This window comes from Lagopus leucura, unplaced genomic scaffold (genome assembly GCF_019238085.1).
Source record: "Lagopus leucura isolate 7727_CA_CO unplaced genomic scaffold, USGS_WTPT01 Super-Scaffold_100001, whole genome shotgun sequence".
In the NCBI taxonomy this organism is placed as follows: domain Eukaryota; kingdom Metazoa; phylum Chordata; class Aves; order Galliformes; family Phasianidae; genus Lagopus; species Lagopus leucura.
Genome location: NW_024962262.1, coordinates 25,659,953 through 25,679,805, shown reverse-complemented (window position 1 = coordinate 25,679,805; position 19,853 = coordinate 25,659,953). Strand labels below are relative to the sequence as shown.

Here is a 19,853-nt window from a genome sequence, read left to right as displayed (position 1 = left end):
AACATGGGATGAAGCAGTGGGAAAGTTCAAGATGAATGGATGTTGCAAGCATGCTGTAAAAGGCACTCAAGGCCAGGCTAGACGTGGCTCGGGGCAACCTGGTCTAGTGGTTGGCGACCCTACCACATAACAGGGGGGTTGAAACTTGATGATCACTGTGGTCCTTTTCAACCCAGGCCATTCTGTGATTTGTATAATCAATGAATATTAAGATGTTATCATTACAAAATAAACAAGAGAGTTAGGCAAAGCAGATTACGATAACAAAAAGAGAATAGATAGAAAGCTTACCCGTATCCTAGGCTCACTTACAAAACTCCAGCAAAGCAGATCTCCAGACGAGATCCTTTCTTGCTGGTAGCCAGCTCTTAAATAGGTCTAGGAGAGGTGGAGCCAGGCTCCACCCCTTCTGGCAGCACAGGTGAATTGCCTTCACCTGTACTCCTGTGGCTGACTCATGGCTCGCCTTGGGTGATTAATCAGAGGTTCAGGCCATGACCCAGCAGTTCCCATACAGTGGTTCTATGACTACATCCTGAACTTGGAAACAAGCCTGAGAATACTTGTGTACGCTTACAGTATGTTACTGGTAGATTAACTGGGGGATTACTGTTTTACATGTTCTAAGGAAGAACATGCAAAACTTTAGACAGTTGTGTTTATCTGTACTGACACTTCTGCGGATTGCAAAGTATTCAAGCAGTGTGTATGTGAGCTGTCTCTGAAAGGTGGAAAAGCAGAAGTTTGATTGGCTTAAACTTAGGAGCAAAATACCATATGTACCTTCCTCACGGAAAACAATGTTCCTGTTGCACTGCCATCCATTCAGTTCTTTGATATAGCTTGGTGCAGTGTGAGCATGGAAGCATAAAAAAAGGCATCCGTTGTCTACTGAGGCATCCGAACAATCTTGTACCTCTTACACATTCTTTCCTGTTAAGTAACTTGATCCACCTTCTATCATTATACTGCTTATTTAAATTTGGATACTTGGCACAGAGCATCTTGTGCGCATGTCGTGCACAGAATGCGTTAGGTGATCCATGAGTTTCCAGCAGTGCATTAGCTAACATGGCAGGTTCTCCAAGTGAAAGTTGTGCAGTTTTTGTAGGCTTTTCTATCTGGTGAATGCACTGAGACCAAACAGGGCAAGTAGTTCTTGGGTTGATCTCAAGTAAGATTTATTTTGACTAATGTTTTTTTTTTTTCTATTTAATTTTTATCTTGCCTATCAAAATATCTTGCTCCTTTTAGACTGGTATAATAATCTTCAGGTCTGCCTTCAGCAGGAATGTGTGGTGTCCTAAAAATGTATCATAAGTTTGAATAGCAGAGTAAAACAAGTGCATTGCTTCATAGTAATCCTTTAGAATGATCTGGGTTGAAAAGGACCACAATGATCATCTATTTTCAACCCCCTTGCTATGTGCAGGGTTGCAAACCACTAGACCAGGCTGCCCAGAGCCACATCCAGTCTGGCCTTGAATGCCTCCAGGGATGGGGATTTACAACCTCCTTGAGCAATCTGTTCCAGTGTGTAGTAACAAACCTAACTGGGTTCTGAACGGAGACCTAGAAAACAGAATAGGCCAGGCAAATAGGTAAACTGTGTCTCCTGTAAGCAGAACTTTACTGAGTGTAATCCTGAAAGGGTTTTTTTGGCTTATTCGTTGTGTTTTGCTGTAGGCTTTGGCATGAACAGCAGAAGTGTGGAAGCACCAGCTGCTAGGATGAGTGTCAGCTAGAAGCTTCAGAAGCTGTTTTTGGTGGCTCCTTCTTTGCCAGAGCCCATGTTCTGTCCTCCTTGCTACTGGCTTTGTGTTATGTTAGCGCAGACTTGCAGCAGAATGATCCAGACTTGATGGAAGAAGTTTATTGCTGGCTGCTGAGAGCGTGACTTGATGTTCTGTAAGCTGGTTTTTGGTTTTTTTTTTTTTTTTTTGAAGTACATACACTAAATGCAGATGGGTTGCAGAAATGCTGAGCAGTTCTGTTATTCTTTTCCTTTGCAATAGCATTTCTCTTGATTGCAAATCCTCATTTCAGTAAAACTAAAGATGTTGGTAGTCCTTCAGCACTAAGTCAGTTGAAGGACACAAATTCTTCTGTTCCAGTTTCTAAATATCTGACATAAAGCCCACAAATCGATCATGTGACTGCCTACATTGAATCACTCCGAAGTTGGTCTTTTTATCTCTTTATGAGAAAGATGCATTTTTAATAGCGAGCACTTGAGGAGCATTGTCCTCAGTGTGCGATGCAGCAGACTGCAGCAGAGGTAGGAGTGCAGAAGGGCTGTGTGATCAGTGCGGTACTGCCTGGATGGGTCTAAAAGCATTTGTATCAGGGGAGCTAGCAGTTACAGCGGTTTGTTTCCTGTCTTTCTGGGTTGAGAAGAGTTATTGATACATAGGCTTCAGCTGGCATTTGGGTGTGTTTTTATGTGAGATTAAGAACCTTTCTTCAGTGTGGAATGCCCGATATGCAGCAGGATATGATACGTGGCTTATTTGTTTCAGCCTGTGCTTTGCTGCAGCAGCTGGCTTCTCCTCTCCCATCTTGTGGTTGTGCAGCTTAACCCTATCTGAAATGGGAGTAATGTCTGTCTGATTCCTGTAAAAATTTGCTCATTTTTGTGGTTTCTAGTCAATGGATGTTGAACTTTGAATAATGAACAAAACACTGAGTATGGAATTCTGGGACAGCATTTTGCTTCTCTTTGTTCCTCTCTGCTTTCTGTTTGTTTTCAAATACGCACAGATCACCAGTGGGACTGCAGCTATTCAAATAGAGGCAGCTCCCAGTCCCAAGCCAGGAAGCGCTTGGCCCCCGAAGCGTAACGTCTGCTGCGCTGCCAGGCTGCAAGCTGAGCAGTAGATGTGCTCAGCGTTGCCAGATGACCACCAGCCCCTGCCGAGTGTAGATCTTCTCAACTCTCACTGATAGCAGGAATCTGCTGCTGAGCGTTTGTGCTCTCTGCACCAAGGTTCGGTGACAGCTTTGCCTGAACATGCCTCTGCTCCTGAGCTGGAGCCCATGCCGTAAGGTAATTACTACATGTGGGGCATTTGCTTCTCTCCTTTCCAAGTGTGCTGGTAAGATCTGATGCTAATGGGAACCGGGTGGTGGAGTGAGAAAGGCAGAGTGGCTCTGGTGCTCTGTGTGTAATCTCCTTACTAGAACTGCTGTCATTAGGCAGCCAGAGTTATTAGGCTTATTTGTCAGATTAGTCCTTCATATTGATGGCTTTAAGCCTTGTGCTAAGAAGAGAGGCTCTGCTTTGTTCCTGAATTCCAGACAGAAATTAGCAGAGATCAGAAACAACTAGAAAAGTTGTGGCATAATGAAATCCTCTGTAGCTCTGGATATGAAACTATCCAGCAAATGCATTTTGCTTTTTTTGTGATATCCATAGCGTTAAAATGTTGCTTTTGCTTAAAATGGAGAGTGTTAATTACTGCTGTCTGAATGAATGATGACTCTCCAGCAAAAAGGTGAGCTCCACCTTTGTTTGGTGAAGGCTGCTGTAAATTCAAAGAATGTTTATTTTTTTTAGCACTCTGACTTCTGTCACTGCTATTCAAGAAAGCGTGTGGTATCTCCATGGAGATACTCTGCCTGGAATTGTGAAAAAAAAAAAAAGCATGGAGGAGAACCGCTGCATGCATGATTTAGTAGACTTGATGTACTCTCTATTTTACAACTTCTAGCTATAAGTGGTAAGCACCTTATCGTTAAGTTTCTTGTTCTTTCTAAAGCAAGGTTGATAAAATTGGACGTTATTAAAGCAAAAATCTCATTGCGTGACACAAGAATTTCTAAGAAAGTTTCAGTTTGATGTTAAATATTTTCATGTGGTCTTCCTTTGCTGACTTTGTTGTTAATTAAGTCAGATGAAAGAAACTTGCATTAGAGCTGTCAGGTTAAATGATGACCCTCCCCATCATGAAAGTACATTTCTGTATTGAACACAGTTATGCTTCCTGATGTATAGTACAACTTACTGTATTTGTATGTACTTTGTAAAGTTTATACATGAGGAAGGTGTTTGTTCTTCTTATGTGACCCTCTTGCAGGTGTGGTGTGATTCAACCTGCTCATCTTCATGCAGCTGTATGTTCACTCCCCACCATTGGGATGGGGGAGAGAATTAAAATAAAAGATAAAACTCATGGGTTGATTATGAAGACAGTTTTTGGACAGAAAAGGGAGGGAAAATAATAGTAATAAAATAATAAAAATAATAATGACAGTAAAATAGTAATGATAAAAGAGTATGCAAAGCAAATGATGTGCAGTGCAATTGCTCATCACCAGCCAACCATTGCCCAGCCATTCCCTGAGCAGCAGCAACCCCCCCTGAATCAGCTCCCTCAGTTTTATTGTTCAGCACAGCACCATATGGTGTAAGATATTCCTTTGGCCACTTTGGGTCTGCTGTCCTGGTTCTTTCTCCCCATCTCCTTCTGAGGATCTGAAAAGTGCTTGACTTAATGTAGTTTTGGGACCGGATGGGCTTCATCCTAGGGTGCTGAGGGAGTTGGCGGGGGTGCTGGCTTAGCACCTGGTTGACTGGAGAGGTTTCAGAGGATTGGAGGCTTACCGATGTGACTCCCATCTACAAGAAGGGCTGTAAGGAGGATCCAGGAAACTACAGGCCTGTCAGCCTGACGTCAGTGCCAGGGAAGGTCATGGAACAAATCCTCTTGGGAGAGATCTCACGGCTTGTGCGCAACATCCATGGGATCAGGCCCAGCCAGCATGGGTTCATGAAAGGCAGGTCGTGTTTGACCAACCTCATCTCCTTCTACGACTGGGTGACCAGACTGGAAGATGAGGGAAAGGCTGTTGATGTAGTCTACCTAGACTTCAGCAAAACCTTTGACATGGTCTCTCACGGTATCCTTCTGCGGAAACTGGCTGCCCATGGCTTGGACAGTTTTACCCTCGGTTGGATAAGGAACTGGCTGGAGGGCTGTGCTCAACGGGTGGTGGTCAATGGAGTGAAGTCTAGCTGGAGACCTGTTTCAAGTGGTGTCCCCCAGGGGTCGGTGCTGGGGCCCATCCTGTTTAATATCTTCATTGACGACTTAGATGAAGGGATTGAGTGTACCCTGGATAAGGTTGCCAATGACACCAAGTTGGGAGGTTGTGTCGATCTGCCTGAGGGTAGGGACGCCCGGAAGAGGGATCTGGATAAGCTGGAACGCTGGGCCAAGGTGAATGGGGTGAGGTTTAACAAGGCCAATTGTCGGGTCCTGCACTTTGGGCACAACCCCATGCAGCGCTACAGGCTTGGGGATGAGTAGTTGGATGACTGTGAAGAGGAAAGGGACCTGGGGGTGTTGGTTGATGCTCGGCTGAACATGAGCCGACAGTGTGCTCAGGTGGCCAAGAGGGCCAACGGCATCCTGGCCTGCATTAGAAATAGTGTGGCCAGCAGGAGCAGGAAGGTGATCATCCCCCTGTACTCAGCACTGGTGAGGCCGCACCTCGAGTACTGTGTTCATTTTTGGGCCCCTCACTAAAGGAAAGACATTGAGGCCCTGGAACGTGTCCAGAGAAGGGCAACGAAACTGGTGAGGGGTCTGGAGCACAAGTCTTATGAGGAGCGGCTGAGGGAGCTGGGATTGTTCAGTCTGGAGAAGAGGAGGCTCAGAGGAGACCTCATTGCACTCTACAACTTCCTGAAGGGAGGTTGTGATGAAAAATGGTCTGGCCTCTTCTCCCAGGCAAATAGTAGGACTCGAGGAAATGGCCAGAAGTTGTACCAGAGGAGGTTTAGGTTGGACATTAGGAGAAACTTTTTCTCTCAGGGAGTGGTCAGGCACTGGAATGGCTGCCCAGGGAGGTGGTGGAGTCGCCATCCCTGGCAGTGTTCAAGAGGTGCCTGGTTGAGGAGCTACAAGAGATGGTTTAGTAGCTTGTGGTACTGGGAATGGGAGGGTGGTTGGACGAGATGTTCTTGCAGGTCGTTTCCAACCTTGCGATTCTATGATTCTATGATTTTGTATGTTTCCCTAGCCTAGTTATTCTTAATGCTACTAAACTGACTTCTAAAAATATTTAAGGAGATTCGTCCCATTAATTCACTATTTTTAATCTCCATTCTGCTTACTCATTTGTCTAACTGCTGTGCAATTTCAATGTGAACTACTAATGAGCTAATATTCAAATCCAAAAAAAGTTACACAACTTTGGTGTAATTGTGATGGTGACTAGGGCTTCTTGCAAAAAGAAAAAAAGTCAGTGAGAAAAACTGTCTCTTGGAAGATGAATCAGCATGGATGCTTTGAGAGATGTCTGCCTCCAGCTGAACTGGCACAGGTTGCGAGCTAGTGCACAATGGGCAATGGTAAAGCAGTCTGCCAGTGAGAATGAATAAAGATTAAATACAGCCTACCGTCTGCACTGTATCAAGACTAACTTTTGGCCTCATTGAAAACCATGATGATGATGATGTCTGTAAGGACAAAAGCTAAAGGTCAGTAGATCATAGAGTAATTGGATTAATTTTGCAACAAATGAAGTAGAAGGAGATTCGCGTTTGAATGCCCAGTGGAGGAGGGGTGTGTAACGGGAGATGGTGATTGAGACCAAGTAATTTTCCACCATGAGTTGCAAAATGGTTGGCATACAAGATCACTGCCTAATTAGCATGTTTCAGATTGCATCATGACTGGAATAAAGCAACCCTGTAGGAAGCAAAGTTTATTTTCTAAGTTGTGGTTTCAGAATTACATTTTCTCTTTTTATTTTTCTTTATTTCTTTTGGAAAAAAAAATGTTATACAAGTACTAAGAAGCTATATGAAATACAACATTCACTACTGATTGATTGCATTGGATAGGTAACCACAGAGAATTGATCTCTCTTGCAAGGAAAGTATTATAGATAGCCTCCCTGCATCTCATTGTAACTCACATCCTTCCAAATATATGTGCCATTTGTTATCTTTCTGGAAAAGTTGAGAGCTGGTGGCAGAGAGGCTGGGTTTATCCAGAGGTGGATACTGTTGAAAGAAGTAAAATCACTTGATCAGCTGTCGGTAGACTTACATGAATCTTGGTTGTTTTTCAGTGAAGGCAAAAAAAAAAAAAAAAAGGAAGGGGGATCTTGTACATTAAGTATGCTGATACTGAAGGCAGATGTTCTTTAAGGTGACTGGGATGATGGAGGTGGAACTTAAAAGACTGGGTGATACAGGGCTGAAATTAAGAACTTCTGCTACAGTGATATGCAGTTTGGCCTTATATGGATATAGTAGGAACCTGTAGGCAAAAACAGTGCAGAAGAGAGATGTAAGTGTTCTGCGATGACTGAGACAACAGGAAAATGAAATATTAATGCTCTCATAGGGCTGCAGAACAGAGAAGGCAGTATTAGTAAAAGGAAAAAAAGAGTAGATGCAGACATCTGTCAGTAGACTTTAAGTTCATTGATTTGGTAGTTTAAAACCTTATATTCTGAAACAAATCCCTGTGAAAAATATTAGAAATTATTTGCTTTGATTCCACTTCAGAAATAGTCTGTACAGAATTTCAAATTTGCTTTTATTTTGACAGCGAAGAAGTAGTGGCACTCTATTGAATAACTCATGGGAATATTTACAGTAACAGCCATTTTTTCTTTATCTGTGCTCTCTTTTGTGCCTGCTAAAGAGATCTTTTAAACTGTCCTTTAGGTTCCTGATGTCATCAGCAGCATAAGACAAGTCTCCAAAGCAGCACTGAAAGAAGATGCCAAACCAAGTAAGGATAGCGAAGATGCTTTCTATAACTCTCAAAAATTTGAGGTCTTGTACTGTGGGAAGGTTACAGTGGCTCACAAGAAAGCTCCCTCATCATTAATTGATGATTGCATTGAGAAATTCAGCCTTCATGAGCGTCAGCGCCTGAAACTACTCAATGAACAGCGGAATAATGAGTCAAGTTTGGACTTAGCTCTGTGTGAAGGAAATGCACCAGCTTCTCCATTGGACAGTCCATTTGAGGAGCTGGGAAGTCCAAATACCCCCACAGGGCATGCTGTGATGTTTACAATTGGCAGCCAGAACAATTTGACCAACCTGGCCAGCACCCGTAGCTCCTTTCCAGAGCGGATTTTGGAGGACTCTGGCTTTGATGAGCAGCAGGAATTTCGTTCCCGGTGCAGCAGTGTCACTGCAGTTATGCAAAGAAGGGTTCATGATGCAAACCTGAAGCCACGCAGAAGACATGCAAGTGCACCCAGTCATGTTCAGCCTTCTGATTCTGAGAAGAACAGGACAATGTTGTTTCAGGTGTGTCCTAGGAGTTTGTCACATGTCCAGTATGAAGCTGAGACAAGTCTTGTAAGATAAGTAGTATGTGTCCGGTGTGGTTTCATGATTTCTCAGAAATATTTATTCATAAATAATTGGAATAAAAGCAACTGGGTTTTAAGGCAGTCAGCACAATTCACAAGCCCAGATAGATTCTTAAAGAAAAAGAAACTATTTGTGCTCAACAAAAGCTGAGTTTCTGAGGACAGATTTGAGTATTTCATATGTAATTCTGGTTGAGATTTGATGAGATGCTGGTGAGAGATCTGGGGCTCAGTTGAAAAAAAAAGTATTTTATTCAAAAAGATAATCCGTGACAATTTCATTATGAATATATCCTGTTTTGCTGTTGCTGTTCAATTAAAAAGAAGCTCCTAAGTTTGCAGCTGTATGCTTGAGCCAGCTCCTTTATGATAAATTGTGCTGATGTTAAACTTGTCTTTCCCAGATAAGTAATATTTCTACTTGCACTGAGGCCTTCTTGTTTCCAGCCTCTGCACAACCAATGAATGTACGGATGTTATAGTTATGAGGTATATCAGAGAGCTTGTCTACATAGCTATTACACCAAAGCAGAAAAGATAGGATGCTTACCCATATCCTGGGCTCACTTACAAAACTCCAGCAGAGCAGATCTCCAGAAGAGATCCTTTCCCACTGGTAGACAGCTCTTAAGTAGGTCTAGGAGATGTGGAGCCAGGCTCCACCCCTTCCAGCAACACAGGTGAATTGCCTTCACCTGTGCTCCTGTGGCTGACTCATTGCTCGCCTTACGTGATCAATCAGAGGTTCAGGCCATGACCCAGCAGTTCCCATACAGCCTCACATCCTTTCTTCTGTTGCCTGAAGTGCGTTTGACATCTTCTGTGCTTGTATTGAGAAAATAGAAAGACACTTAAGGGAGATGAGCCATAAAATGAAAGCAAATAAATTTTGAGCCTTAAAATAACAGGGAGCTACATGCTTGTTTTTTTGTCTTTCTGTTTGCATTTAAGATCATTCTTGCCTTTATTCTCTCAGGTAAGTGCTAACTGAAGTGAGAATGTATTGCCCTTTGGTCCATGACTATCACTAGTAATGAAAAGGATTTAGTTGCAAAATCCCCTGAGCTCTATGGAGAAAGTTCTGTGTGCTTGAGGAGTGGTTTGGGAAAACTGAAAGATAACTGGCTGTGGAACCTCTACTTTTTAATTCATAATTGGTATAAAACCTGAAAGAATCACTAAGGTTAGCATAGTATCTCAGTTGATCTGTGGAACTGTTCTGGTGCTGGTGGTTTTGAGGTTCTAGCTTATGATTTTTTATTTTCCTTTTTAAATCAAACCATCCACAGATTGTGTAGTTCTGCTGTTTTCTTTACTGGATCTTATCATTTAGCCACATTTTATCAAAGATCTTAATAATCTGCCAAATATGTGATCTTCTGACCAAAATAACTCAAAATGAAAAAGTCCACCCTCCACAGCTATCTTCTTTCTAAATCTTTTTTCTATTGAATGGAGTGTTTTGTTCTTGCTGAAATACTATTAGCCAATATAGGCTTAATTATGGCAACGTTACTCCTACTGAGTGAGCCAGTATGCTGAAGGTGCTGTGTGAAATGGAACGAGGTAGATTTTTGACATTTTTCTTGCTATTAGCACTGTGCCTCCAAGGCAGTCATAAACTAGACTTTCTTGTTCTTTCTGGTTTTTTTTGTTTGTTTTTTGTTTGTTTTTTTTCCAAGGTTGGAAGATTTGAAGTTAACCTCATCAGTCCAGACACCAAATCAGTTGTGCTTGAAAAGAATTTTAAAGATATCTCTTCATGTTCTCAGGTAAGCTTTAATGGGAAGCAACGTATAGGTTATTAGAAAAAAAGGGCGAATGGTTTTAAACTGTGATGGGAGGTTTAGGGTTAGGGTTATTAGGAGGAAGTATTTCACACAGGGTGGTGATGCACTGGAACAGGTTGCCCAATGAGGCTGTGGATGCCCCATCCCGGGAGACATTCAAGGCCAGGCTGGATGTGGCTCTGGGCAGCCTGTTCCAGTGGTTGACAGGCCTGCACATAGCAGGGGGGTTGAAACGAGATGATCATTGTGTTCCTTTTCAGCCCAGGCCATTCTGTGAAAAAGAATTGATCTGTTCTTAGCTTGGTTGCCTTACTAGCTTACAGAAAACTGAAAAAATAGGTTGTTTTTTTTTCTTCAGAATTCTGTGCTGTTCTCCTTTATTCAGTCTCAAAGGCCACTTTTAAAAAGTTTATCCCATCTGTCTAGATTAGATTTTGAGAGGTTGTGATGAATGTGTATATTGACTCTGCACAAAGTTGACTGGAAAATGTCATTGACTTCTTTGGGGAAGAATATATCCAGCTGCAATGGCTGGGTATTAAATTGCGATTGCTTCATAAACAGTTGCAGCAGACGAAGTAGTGATTTTCCTTTACAGTACTGAGAGCTGTTATTTAAGTCAGGGGCTACACTTGTCTGGTAGCAGTTACAAGTAGATTCTGCAAAAAAAAAACCAACCTGTCAACACTGTCATTCCCAAAGAGCTTAAATACAGAAATGATGAACACAACAAGAATAATCAGCATGAGCTGCAGTAGTGGTAGCTTTCATCACTGGTCAGAAAGCCAAGTATAAACTGTTCTGCTTTGGAAGAACATTGGATTTAATTTTGGAAGCAGCTTAATGTCCATTCAGGATGCTCTGAGAGTGCTGTTTCTGAGTAGCTGATCTCCTGAAAGCCTCTGGAGTGAAGGGAGAAGCACATCAGATCAGCCTTTCAGAAAAACAGATTACCTGCATCATTTCTTCTAGAGAATATGGTAATAGGTGCACCTAGCTTTCTGCAGCTTGTAAATGTGTCTTATGAGAAGTGGATCATGGAGACTGAGGGATTTGTTGTCCTGTCTTGCTGTTGTTCAACAGCTGTTACTTGTGATGCTTTGTGTTTTGAAGCCTTTTTTTAAATTACCTTCTCCCATGCACGTGCATTATTTCAGGCCACCTTAAACGCTGTTATTCTAGTTTGAAGTATGCTTTCTGGCATGTACCCCTCATTTTAATGCTAATTAGAAATCTGCTCTTGTATGGCTGTGCTACTAGTGTTAATATGAATTAAGAACTTTTCACTTCTTGAAAATCAAAGGGGCATTAGACTGCCCAGAGGTCAAGGCTTTTTGGTGGTGGAGTCTGTCTACAGCTAGTAGTGGAAAAATGCATGTGCAAATATAGAGTGGAACAATATAATCAGGCAGTTATTTATTAATAACTGTACAGTGAATATAGATATAATATTCTTAAAGCAGTGTTACAGAAAGCAGAATTGGTAGATGGTTTGACTCTTTCTTCCATCTGACTGCCAAACTAAGTGGTGTACTGAGCTGAATAAAAGTGATGGTTATTATGTACTGGATTCTGGTGTTGTATGTACGTACCTAAAATGGACAAACAGAACTGTCTTAGACATGGACAACTTTTGTTCTGCTGACTTCAAAGAATCATACTTCAAACTGAGGGGCATGGTTAGTGGACGTGGTGGTTGATGGATTGATGGTTGGATTAGATCTTGGTGGTCTTTTCCAAATTTAATGATTCTATGGTGGAGACAAGCAAGACCACTGCAGACCTCTGACATCTTGCTTTTCCTTCAGTAAAATAATTGCATATGGTCAATAATGTCAGGTAATGCTGCATATTGGGTTTTGGAAGTGGAGGATTTTGATGTCATTTGGAGAAATGTTTTTGTCATTTTGCGTGCCTGAATAGGCACTTACAGACTGGTAATACTATGGGTTTCTCAATTAATGCAAAAAATACTTCAGAGAAGCCAGTTTTTGTTTTGTTTTTTTTTTCCCCTATGTTCAGTAAATATGTAATTTGTCCAAGTAAGGGTTTGCTTGCATAAAGATCATCAGTATTTCTTTCAAGAAGCCACAGGGCTTCTCTGTTGTGGATTTTTAGGGAAGTGATTTACTATGTGATGTGAGACTGCAGCTTATTAATGTTTGTTCTCCGAGCTTTGAAAACAATAAAAAAGATGTTCTTTTCAGCTTGCATTCTGGATTCTCTTAGTCTGGTGTAATAAAGCTGTTTTATTCTATAGTTTGAGTATGGTTGATTGGCTACGTTTAGTTCATTATCTGCACTTTTCATAATTGTCAAATCAGCAGATAAAATGGACAGGAGATCCCTGTGTGTGCACTGTAAGGCAGTTGAAGAAGTTTCCTTGTTTCAGCTTTCCTGATCTTGAGAGAACTGAGAAAAACGAGAAAGGTGTGTGTGATTTGGCATTCTGAGTCAGACTATTCTTGAAGAAAAGTGGTGGAGGAACATATTGTACTGTTTATGCTTTGGTGCAAGTGTCATGGCCTTCTCCCCCACACATGTTCTCCTGCAGAGCTGACAAATCTGACAGCAGTAGGCTTGTCCAGGCATGGTCAGCAATGAGGGAACTGGCATCTCTCTGATACACTTCAAGTAAACACAAGCTCCTCACAAAACAAAGCAACCCTTTGCTGTTATATCAATTAAAATCTGTGTATCCATCTGTTTTTTTTTTTGTTTGTTTGTTTGTTTTGTTTTTTTTTTAATTATTCTTCTGTAGATATCGCGTGTTACATGAAAATGGATTCAGTTAAGTCAGAATTGGTGTGGACTGTGGTAAAATAATGGAAGTTGTACCCTCTTAGAAAGTCTCTGTGCTTAAGTTTCTCTTAAGTGGCACAAATGTAACCTCTGGAATTTTGTTTTTAGTTTTAAAATCTGCTGGGATTAGCAACAATATGTTCAGTCTGTCACGTAGTGTGTTACCAGTTTTGTCTGGAGTATTCTCTGTAGGGACAGACAAGTTGTTTGGCCTCCTCCCCTCTTCTATGACATAGGTGTTTTCTTTGGAGATGGATCCAAGCAACCAAGTTCTGCTTTCTGATGTATTTGAACTTGAGAGATTAAGCTTTCTTCTGGAGAGAATCTGCTATTACCATACTTAGATGATAAAAACATTGGCAAGAGCTTTAACAATAGTGAGTCATGTTCCATGAATTGAGACTGTGAATATCGTGCTTCTTAGGAAGCAGCTGTCTTTGATCTTCTCTGTGCTGTTTTTAGCAAGGCAGTGTTTCCTCTCAAGCAGTTAGAATAGTATCTTGAAATAAAACATCAGTAGTAATGCGTAGGAATTCATGAAACTTCTAGTATGTAACAGTCTAAAAACATAATTTATTTAAGAATCCAGTTGGAATTCTACATGCCTTTGCTCATTTCCTGTTCCTTTTTGTGTTGTTCAGTCTTTATTTACAGGAAAGAGAAGATCTGTTGCTACTTTGATGCTACTCCAGTCCCATGTTCTAGTGTGGGCTTAGTGCATGCAGCCTTCACTGTAGGGACTGTTCCAAACACAGAACCTCACAAAATCACAGAATGGCCTGGGTTGGAAGGGACCTCAAGGATCGTGATCCAACACCCCTGCCACATTTAATACTAGACCAGCCTGCCCAGGGCCCCATCCAACTTGGCCTTGGACACCTCCAGGGATGGGGCATCCACAATCTCTCTAGGCAGCCTCTTCCAGCACCTCACCACTCTCACAGTAAAGAACTTCCTCCTGATATCCAACCTAAATCTTCCCTCCCTCAACTTAAAACCACTTCCCCTTGTCCTGCTGTTCTCTATGGCCTTGAACTGCTTTGTTGTCTTCCCTGAATATCTATTCTCCTTAAGGAATACATTCAGGTCCAGATCTATTGTTTTGTAACTACAGCTTTATGTAATTTCTTAATCCAAAAAAGAAAAAATAAATAAAAATTAACTATTGAATTTGTACAATAGATCATTAGAAGGATGTATTTATGGTTTCTCAAATTTTTGTGTTGATTAGTATTGGAGTCCGGTGACTAGTTTTGGTTTCACTTTGAAAACTAAACATGTTTCTAAAGTAGTTCACTAATGCTGATTTTTAAACTATTTTAAACACAATATTTTTTCATTAAAAAAACCCTCTTTTTTAGGGTATAAAACACGTTGATCACTTTGGCTTCATTTGCCGGGAATCTGTTGAACCTGCATTAAGCCAGTATGTTTGCTATGTGTTCCAGTGTGCAAGTGAGTCTCTGGTGAGTATTTATAAACGATCCCAACATCTCCATCAGATTGTGTCTAAAACATTTCTGAAACCGTGGCAATCTCTGTTCTACTCTGTAAACTAAGCCTCAGTGGTCATGTCCCACACCTCTGAACCTCAGTTGTGAATTTTAAACTAAGATACAGGAAGCACACACGTTCTGTCCTTCTATAGACTTATGCTGGTGCTCTGCTGATGTGGATGTCAATAACAAATAGAAAAAATAGAAAAAGTCCAGGGTTCATACATTTAAGCTGCAAGCATGTTTGGACTCTGTGTTTGTAACTCTTGCATTTCTAGTTGTTGAGATGCTTGGTTCCCTATTAATCATACAATTACTTGTTTTGAATCAGTAACAAAGCTGATGATAAAACCCAAGCAGATTTTTCAAGATAGTATTTCTACAACCTGTTTTTGCATGTGGCTTCTGTGTTTTTTCTATATTCTGTTTTGCTCCTCAGGAGAGAAAAATAACAACATCTAATCAAAGAGGCAGAAAACCTGAATTCACACATGGTATGTGTGCAACTAAAAAATCCAATAAAAATTTCATAAAGGGTGTATTTGTTGGCTGAGCTACCTGGTGCCAGTGATTTAAATGATAGAGGTAACTGCTTGATGTGAGACTTATGAGATCAATGGAATCTCTGTTCTGACTTGAAATGCTAAGTCACTTATTGATAAATCTGACAATGCATAATTTGGTTCAGAGGCGCTTAAATTGTGGTCTGTGAAGAAACAAAATATCTGTGAATCCTTCTACATGGTCAAATATTGTTTTGCATGTGAATGTCCACATTGCAATACGAAGTGGACATTCCCAATCTACCTTCAAAGGTAATCCCTTGGACATCAGCAGCAGTTTGACTTTGGCAGTGTAGAGCTGCAAAACGTTGTGTTTTCCAAATTCGGTGCTGTCAGGCAGGCTGTGTTAGTTGACTTTTCATTGGCTCTAAACCTAGTTACAGTTGCCATGATTTTGGTGTAGTCAGAATCTGTGTGCTTAGTACTGTTCTACTTATCTTTCATTTGAGGCATCTTTGCTAGCTTACTCTTAACAGTTACATGTTGGTATTATGAGGTGGACATTCATTTTACCACAGCCTGCATTATTGCTAAAGAGAGCACTTAGGAACTGCTGTCCGTGCTTAAAACTCTTTTTAAAGAAGTAAATGGGTACAACCTAAAATATTGTCTTCAATCTTATTTCCTGCTGATGCAAAGGCATGGGTAAACAGCTTTTAATAAGGATTGTGTTAGCCTCAAATACAAACAGGGTGACTCAAGTGGTGGCCAGTCTAGTGGTCTTTTGATCTGGAGTAAAGTGAATGTGGGGGAAGATCCTGTCTGCTAGCAGGGTTAGGTCTGTGGGGCTTTGTGCTGAAGGGTGAGTGGTTATTGGAGAAATATAATTGAGGGGGACTAATGTAGTTTGCAGGAGAAACTTGAAGCTAAAGAGAAGAAATTAATTTTTTATTTAGCCAGTAACCATGAGTATAGTTTGATATTCAAAGTTATGCTTTTAACTGAGTTTTAAGATGGTGAACATCTTATTTCAGTGGCGACTGAGGAAATACAGAATTGAGGATAACCTTTTTTTCAGGCCGAAAATGTGCTTGCAGTTGAACAGTAGAAACTTGGAAACGTAGTTTGAGATCCTTGCACAGAGTAACTGATAAACTCATTTCCAAAATGATGATTGTGTTATTGTTTTTACTATTAGTGAAAACTTACTATATGTCTCTGAAGCTCTTTTCAAACGCACTGGCAGGTGAGTATCTAGAAGTATTCGGGTGCCTGTGGATGCAGATATATCCTAGACACAGTACAAGTTAGATGTGAAGGCCCTTCTAAATACAGACTTCTGTCTTCCACCCTTATGTGTCCATTTACCTTTTGAAATTATCTACATCACTAAATCCTCTGCGTCAGCAAAGTAGTTGGAGGTTTCAGAAAATTCCAGTGTTGAAGTTCAGGTAGCAAACTCATTGCCTTTGTCTTTGGATAGAATGGGCAGAAAGCAGGGGATAAAACTTTGAACTCTAGAAGACAGCAAACAGGTTGTTTGATGGCAAAGCACCTGTCTCTGGGTGTAAGGTGTGAACCTTATTTGATGTATATGGCATGCACTGTTGTTTACATGTTATCTTTTTGCTCTTTTACCTTTAGGTTGATGAGGTAATGCTTACCTTGAAGCAAGCCTTTAGCACTGCTGCAGCTCTTCAGAGTGCCAAGACGCAGGTTAAGCTGTGTGAGGCCTGTCCTATGCATTCATTGCACAAACTTTGTGAAAGAATTGAAGGTAAGAGCTGAATTTGTGTTACAATTTTTTTGCCTGATTATTCTAGAAATATCATACTGTACATGTAAAATTTAATTGTGTCAACCATGCACTTTCAGTTTTATTAATGTGGGAAGGGAGAGAAAAGTTTCCCAATAAGGTCTTTGCATTGCTTTCCACTCTGTGCGATTGAATGGAGGTAGCTGCAGTAATGAGCAACTGAGTATAATACAGATTGTGTTAAAAGTACATACTTTTTTATTGTCATACTTATCTTAAGCATTAAGAGAGACGAAAAAGACAAAAAAGACAACAGTTCTCCCTTTCCTGAAGATAAGCTGTTTCAAAATGGATCATGAAGAGACAGTGATCAAGAGAGGATCTTCCTTTCTCATGTATTCATTCTTGTGGGAGAAGAATAAAGTGGTGGGAGGCTTTTTTTTTTTTTTTTTTTTTCTTTTTTTCTATTTCTTTGTTTTTTTTTTTAATTTTTGTGTTTATTCTCTTAGGTACTTCAAAATCTGGTTTTCTTTCTATCATAGGAAATAAATGATTAAGATAGCGACTTAAGGAGCAACTTATGAGAAGGCCTTATGAGGAAAGACTGAAGGAGCTGGGATTGTTCAGTCTGGAGAAGAGGAGGCTTATGGGAGACTTTGTTGCTCTCTATAACTACCTGAAGGGAGGTTGTAGTGAGCTGGGGGTCGGCCTCTTCTCTTGTGTAACTGGTGGTAGGACTAGAGGGAATGGCTTCAAGCTGTGCCAGGGAAGATTTCGGCTGGACATTAGGAAATACTACTTTGAAAGAGTGGTCAGGCACTGGAATGGGCTGCCCAGGGAGGTGGTGGAGTCACCAACCCTGGAGGTGTTCAAGGAACGTTTGGACGTTGTGTTAAAGGACATGGTTTAGTGAGAGCTATTGGTGATAGGTGGATGGTTGGACTGCATGATCTTGTAGGTCTTTTCCAACCTTGGTGTTTCTGTGATTCTGTGGTAGGAAATAAATATCTAATAAAGTAAGTCAAAACAACTACTTGACTTTAAATATGAATATGAATAAATATGAATCCACAACTCTTTTTGGTTTCTGTGGAAGTGATGTATACCAAAGCCCATGCAAAATATCTTATAAGACAGAATTAAAAAATATGAATAGCAGCATTCTGTTTTTGTAGTCACTCTGATATGTCTCCTTGCGAAGTGTCTTAGGCAAAAATAAGCAAGTATGATTTGAAGTAATCTTGTAACTCCTGGTCTGGTTATGATAATGATCATGATTGCTACTTATCTCCCTCTGGTGGATCAAAAGCAAACTATGAATCTTAGAGAAGTGACATTCAGTTGACTTTTTTTTTTTTCTGGATTCAGCAGTAGATATTCAGAAGTGAAAATTTATCTGAGAAGGTCTTCCCTGAGTAGAAAACTATAGAGGCTTCCATCTGAGGCAGCATAATTATCTCGATAGTGTAGACTTGCAAGACTGGGTTAAGCATCTGTTATCCAAGTAAAATCTCTCTTATGATAACAAACTGAATACCATGGTAGAATTTTCTTAAACTTTTGCTTAGTGACTTAAAGACTTCAGCATCTCTTTTGCTTTCTTCTTTTAGGATCTAGAATTTTACCATAATCAAACCCAGGATTTCATTACTTTAAAACTTTTTTATCTGCTCTGATTGCAGTTCTGTTAGGCTAATATGTAGCTTGGGTGGATGAGAGTATATTTTTATCTAATCTAGGGTAGTTGTTTTCCCCATGGGTTTTTGTAGGTTCCTAGAATAAGGTCTGAGCAAATGCGGGCCTTTTTGAATATTGGAATTTTTTTCTTAATTTCTTGTAGCTTTTATGCTGCTCTTGTTTTTAAAGGTGATGTTCTCTGCTATGGCCTCTATCCTTTCCTTGCCTTGTCCTTGGCCTCTGTCCTTGTCCTTTCCTAGAAAGTCATCTAAACGTTTCAATTCAAAGCCTCTGGTAGCTTCTTTTTGTATCTTGTGCATTGAGTATCTTTCAGACCTTATCTGTGGTCTGTTCCTCTCTTCCTCCCCTCTTGTACAGATGTCAGGCTTCCATCTCTTGATACTAGGCAGATGTCAGTGGAGCATCACAACCTTTTACTGAGGAACCAGCCGCTTAGTGGCTGTTAGTTCTATTTTTACTGCTATCAAATGGAGACAAAGCCCTGTGCTTTAGAAGGACCTAAGGCATCTCCTATCAAATATGCTGCTGATATACAAATATCGTGCATCAAACTTTTATGAATTTAAATGCAAGTTTATATTTGTTTATACCATTGTTTTGGGTTTTTTTTTCCAAAACTCTTTCAAAAGATTGTTTGGGAATCCAGAAGCTTTTAATATTATTCCTTTCTCTTCTCAGGACTTTATCCACCAAGAGCCAAGCTTGTGATTCAGAGGCATCTGTCGTCACTAACTGATAATGAGCAAGCAGACATTTTTGAACGTGTTCAGGTAATAAGTTGGAAGCTACTGTCTCAGATTTGAAAAAGCCCGTGCCAAAATGGACTGGATGTTTTTTCTTTTGATTACATGTGTTTTTTTGTTTGTTTGTTTTGTATGTTGTTGGCATAGAATTTACTGTTGTTCTATCAACCATCATACTGAAATAGTATGCTTTAACCTAACCTAATGCGTGATACGCAGCTCTGAGACAATTTTTGGCTCCCAACTCTGCTGAGACTCCTTCTGTTCTTACTTAGAGGATATTTTGTGTTATCTGTAAACATTTCTCTTTACCCACAAGTGATGTGAGAGTGAATTGAGAGTAGGTGAGATACGCAGGTGTCAGGCAACTGGTTGGCATTTTCAGAAGCTCTCTTTTGACCTAAATTCTGAGGCAAAAATCTAGTGCAAGAAAACGTACTCAAGTGAATGACCTATATAGTAATTCATGCTTCCAAAGGCTACAGTTTCAAAGGCTTTCTACTACCTTCCAAAGGCTTTCTAGCAGCCTCAAGAAGGGAATGCCTTTTTGATTTATATAGGTTCTTTTCTCCTTTTATAAGCTTAGACAACAGCAGACAACCTTTGAAAACAAAATGTGTAGTGTTAATGCTCCCTCTCCCCTCCACCTCCACACCCTGCAGCATTCTCCATATGGAATTTTTTGGTCTATTTTACTTGTGAGTACGAAGGCACACAAA

General features: G+C 40.5%; 1 protein-coding gene across 2 annotated transcripts in view; it reads left to right on the top strand.

The window, feature by feature from the left end:
* The window catches only part of TBC1D4 (TBC1 domain family member 4), a 103,960-nt gene that overhangs the window by 51,894 nt on the left and 32,213 nt on the right, over positions 1–19,853 (top strand). For both annotated transcript variants that reach the window (XM_042867885.1, XM_042867883.1), the window contains exons 2-6: positions 7,685–8,281; positions 10,029–10,118; positions 14,300–14,404; positions 16,582–16,714; positions 19,070–19,161. In XM_042867885.1, coding sequence (XP_042723819.1) covers positions 7,685–8,281; positions 10,029–10,118; positions 14,300–14,404; positions 16,582–16,714; positions 19,070–19,161 — 1,017 coding nt within the window. The remainder of the gene's footprint in view (positions 1–7,684; positions 8,282–10,028; positions 10,119–14,299; positions 14,405–16,581; positions 16,715–19,069; positions 19,162–19,853) is intronic.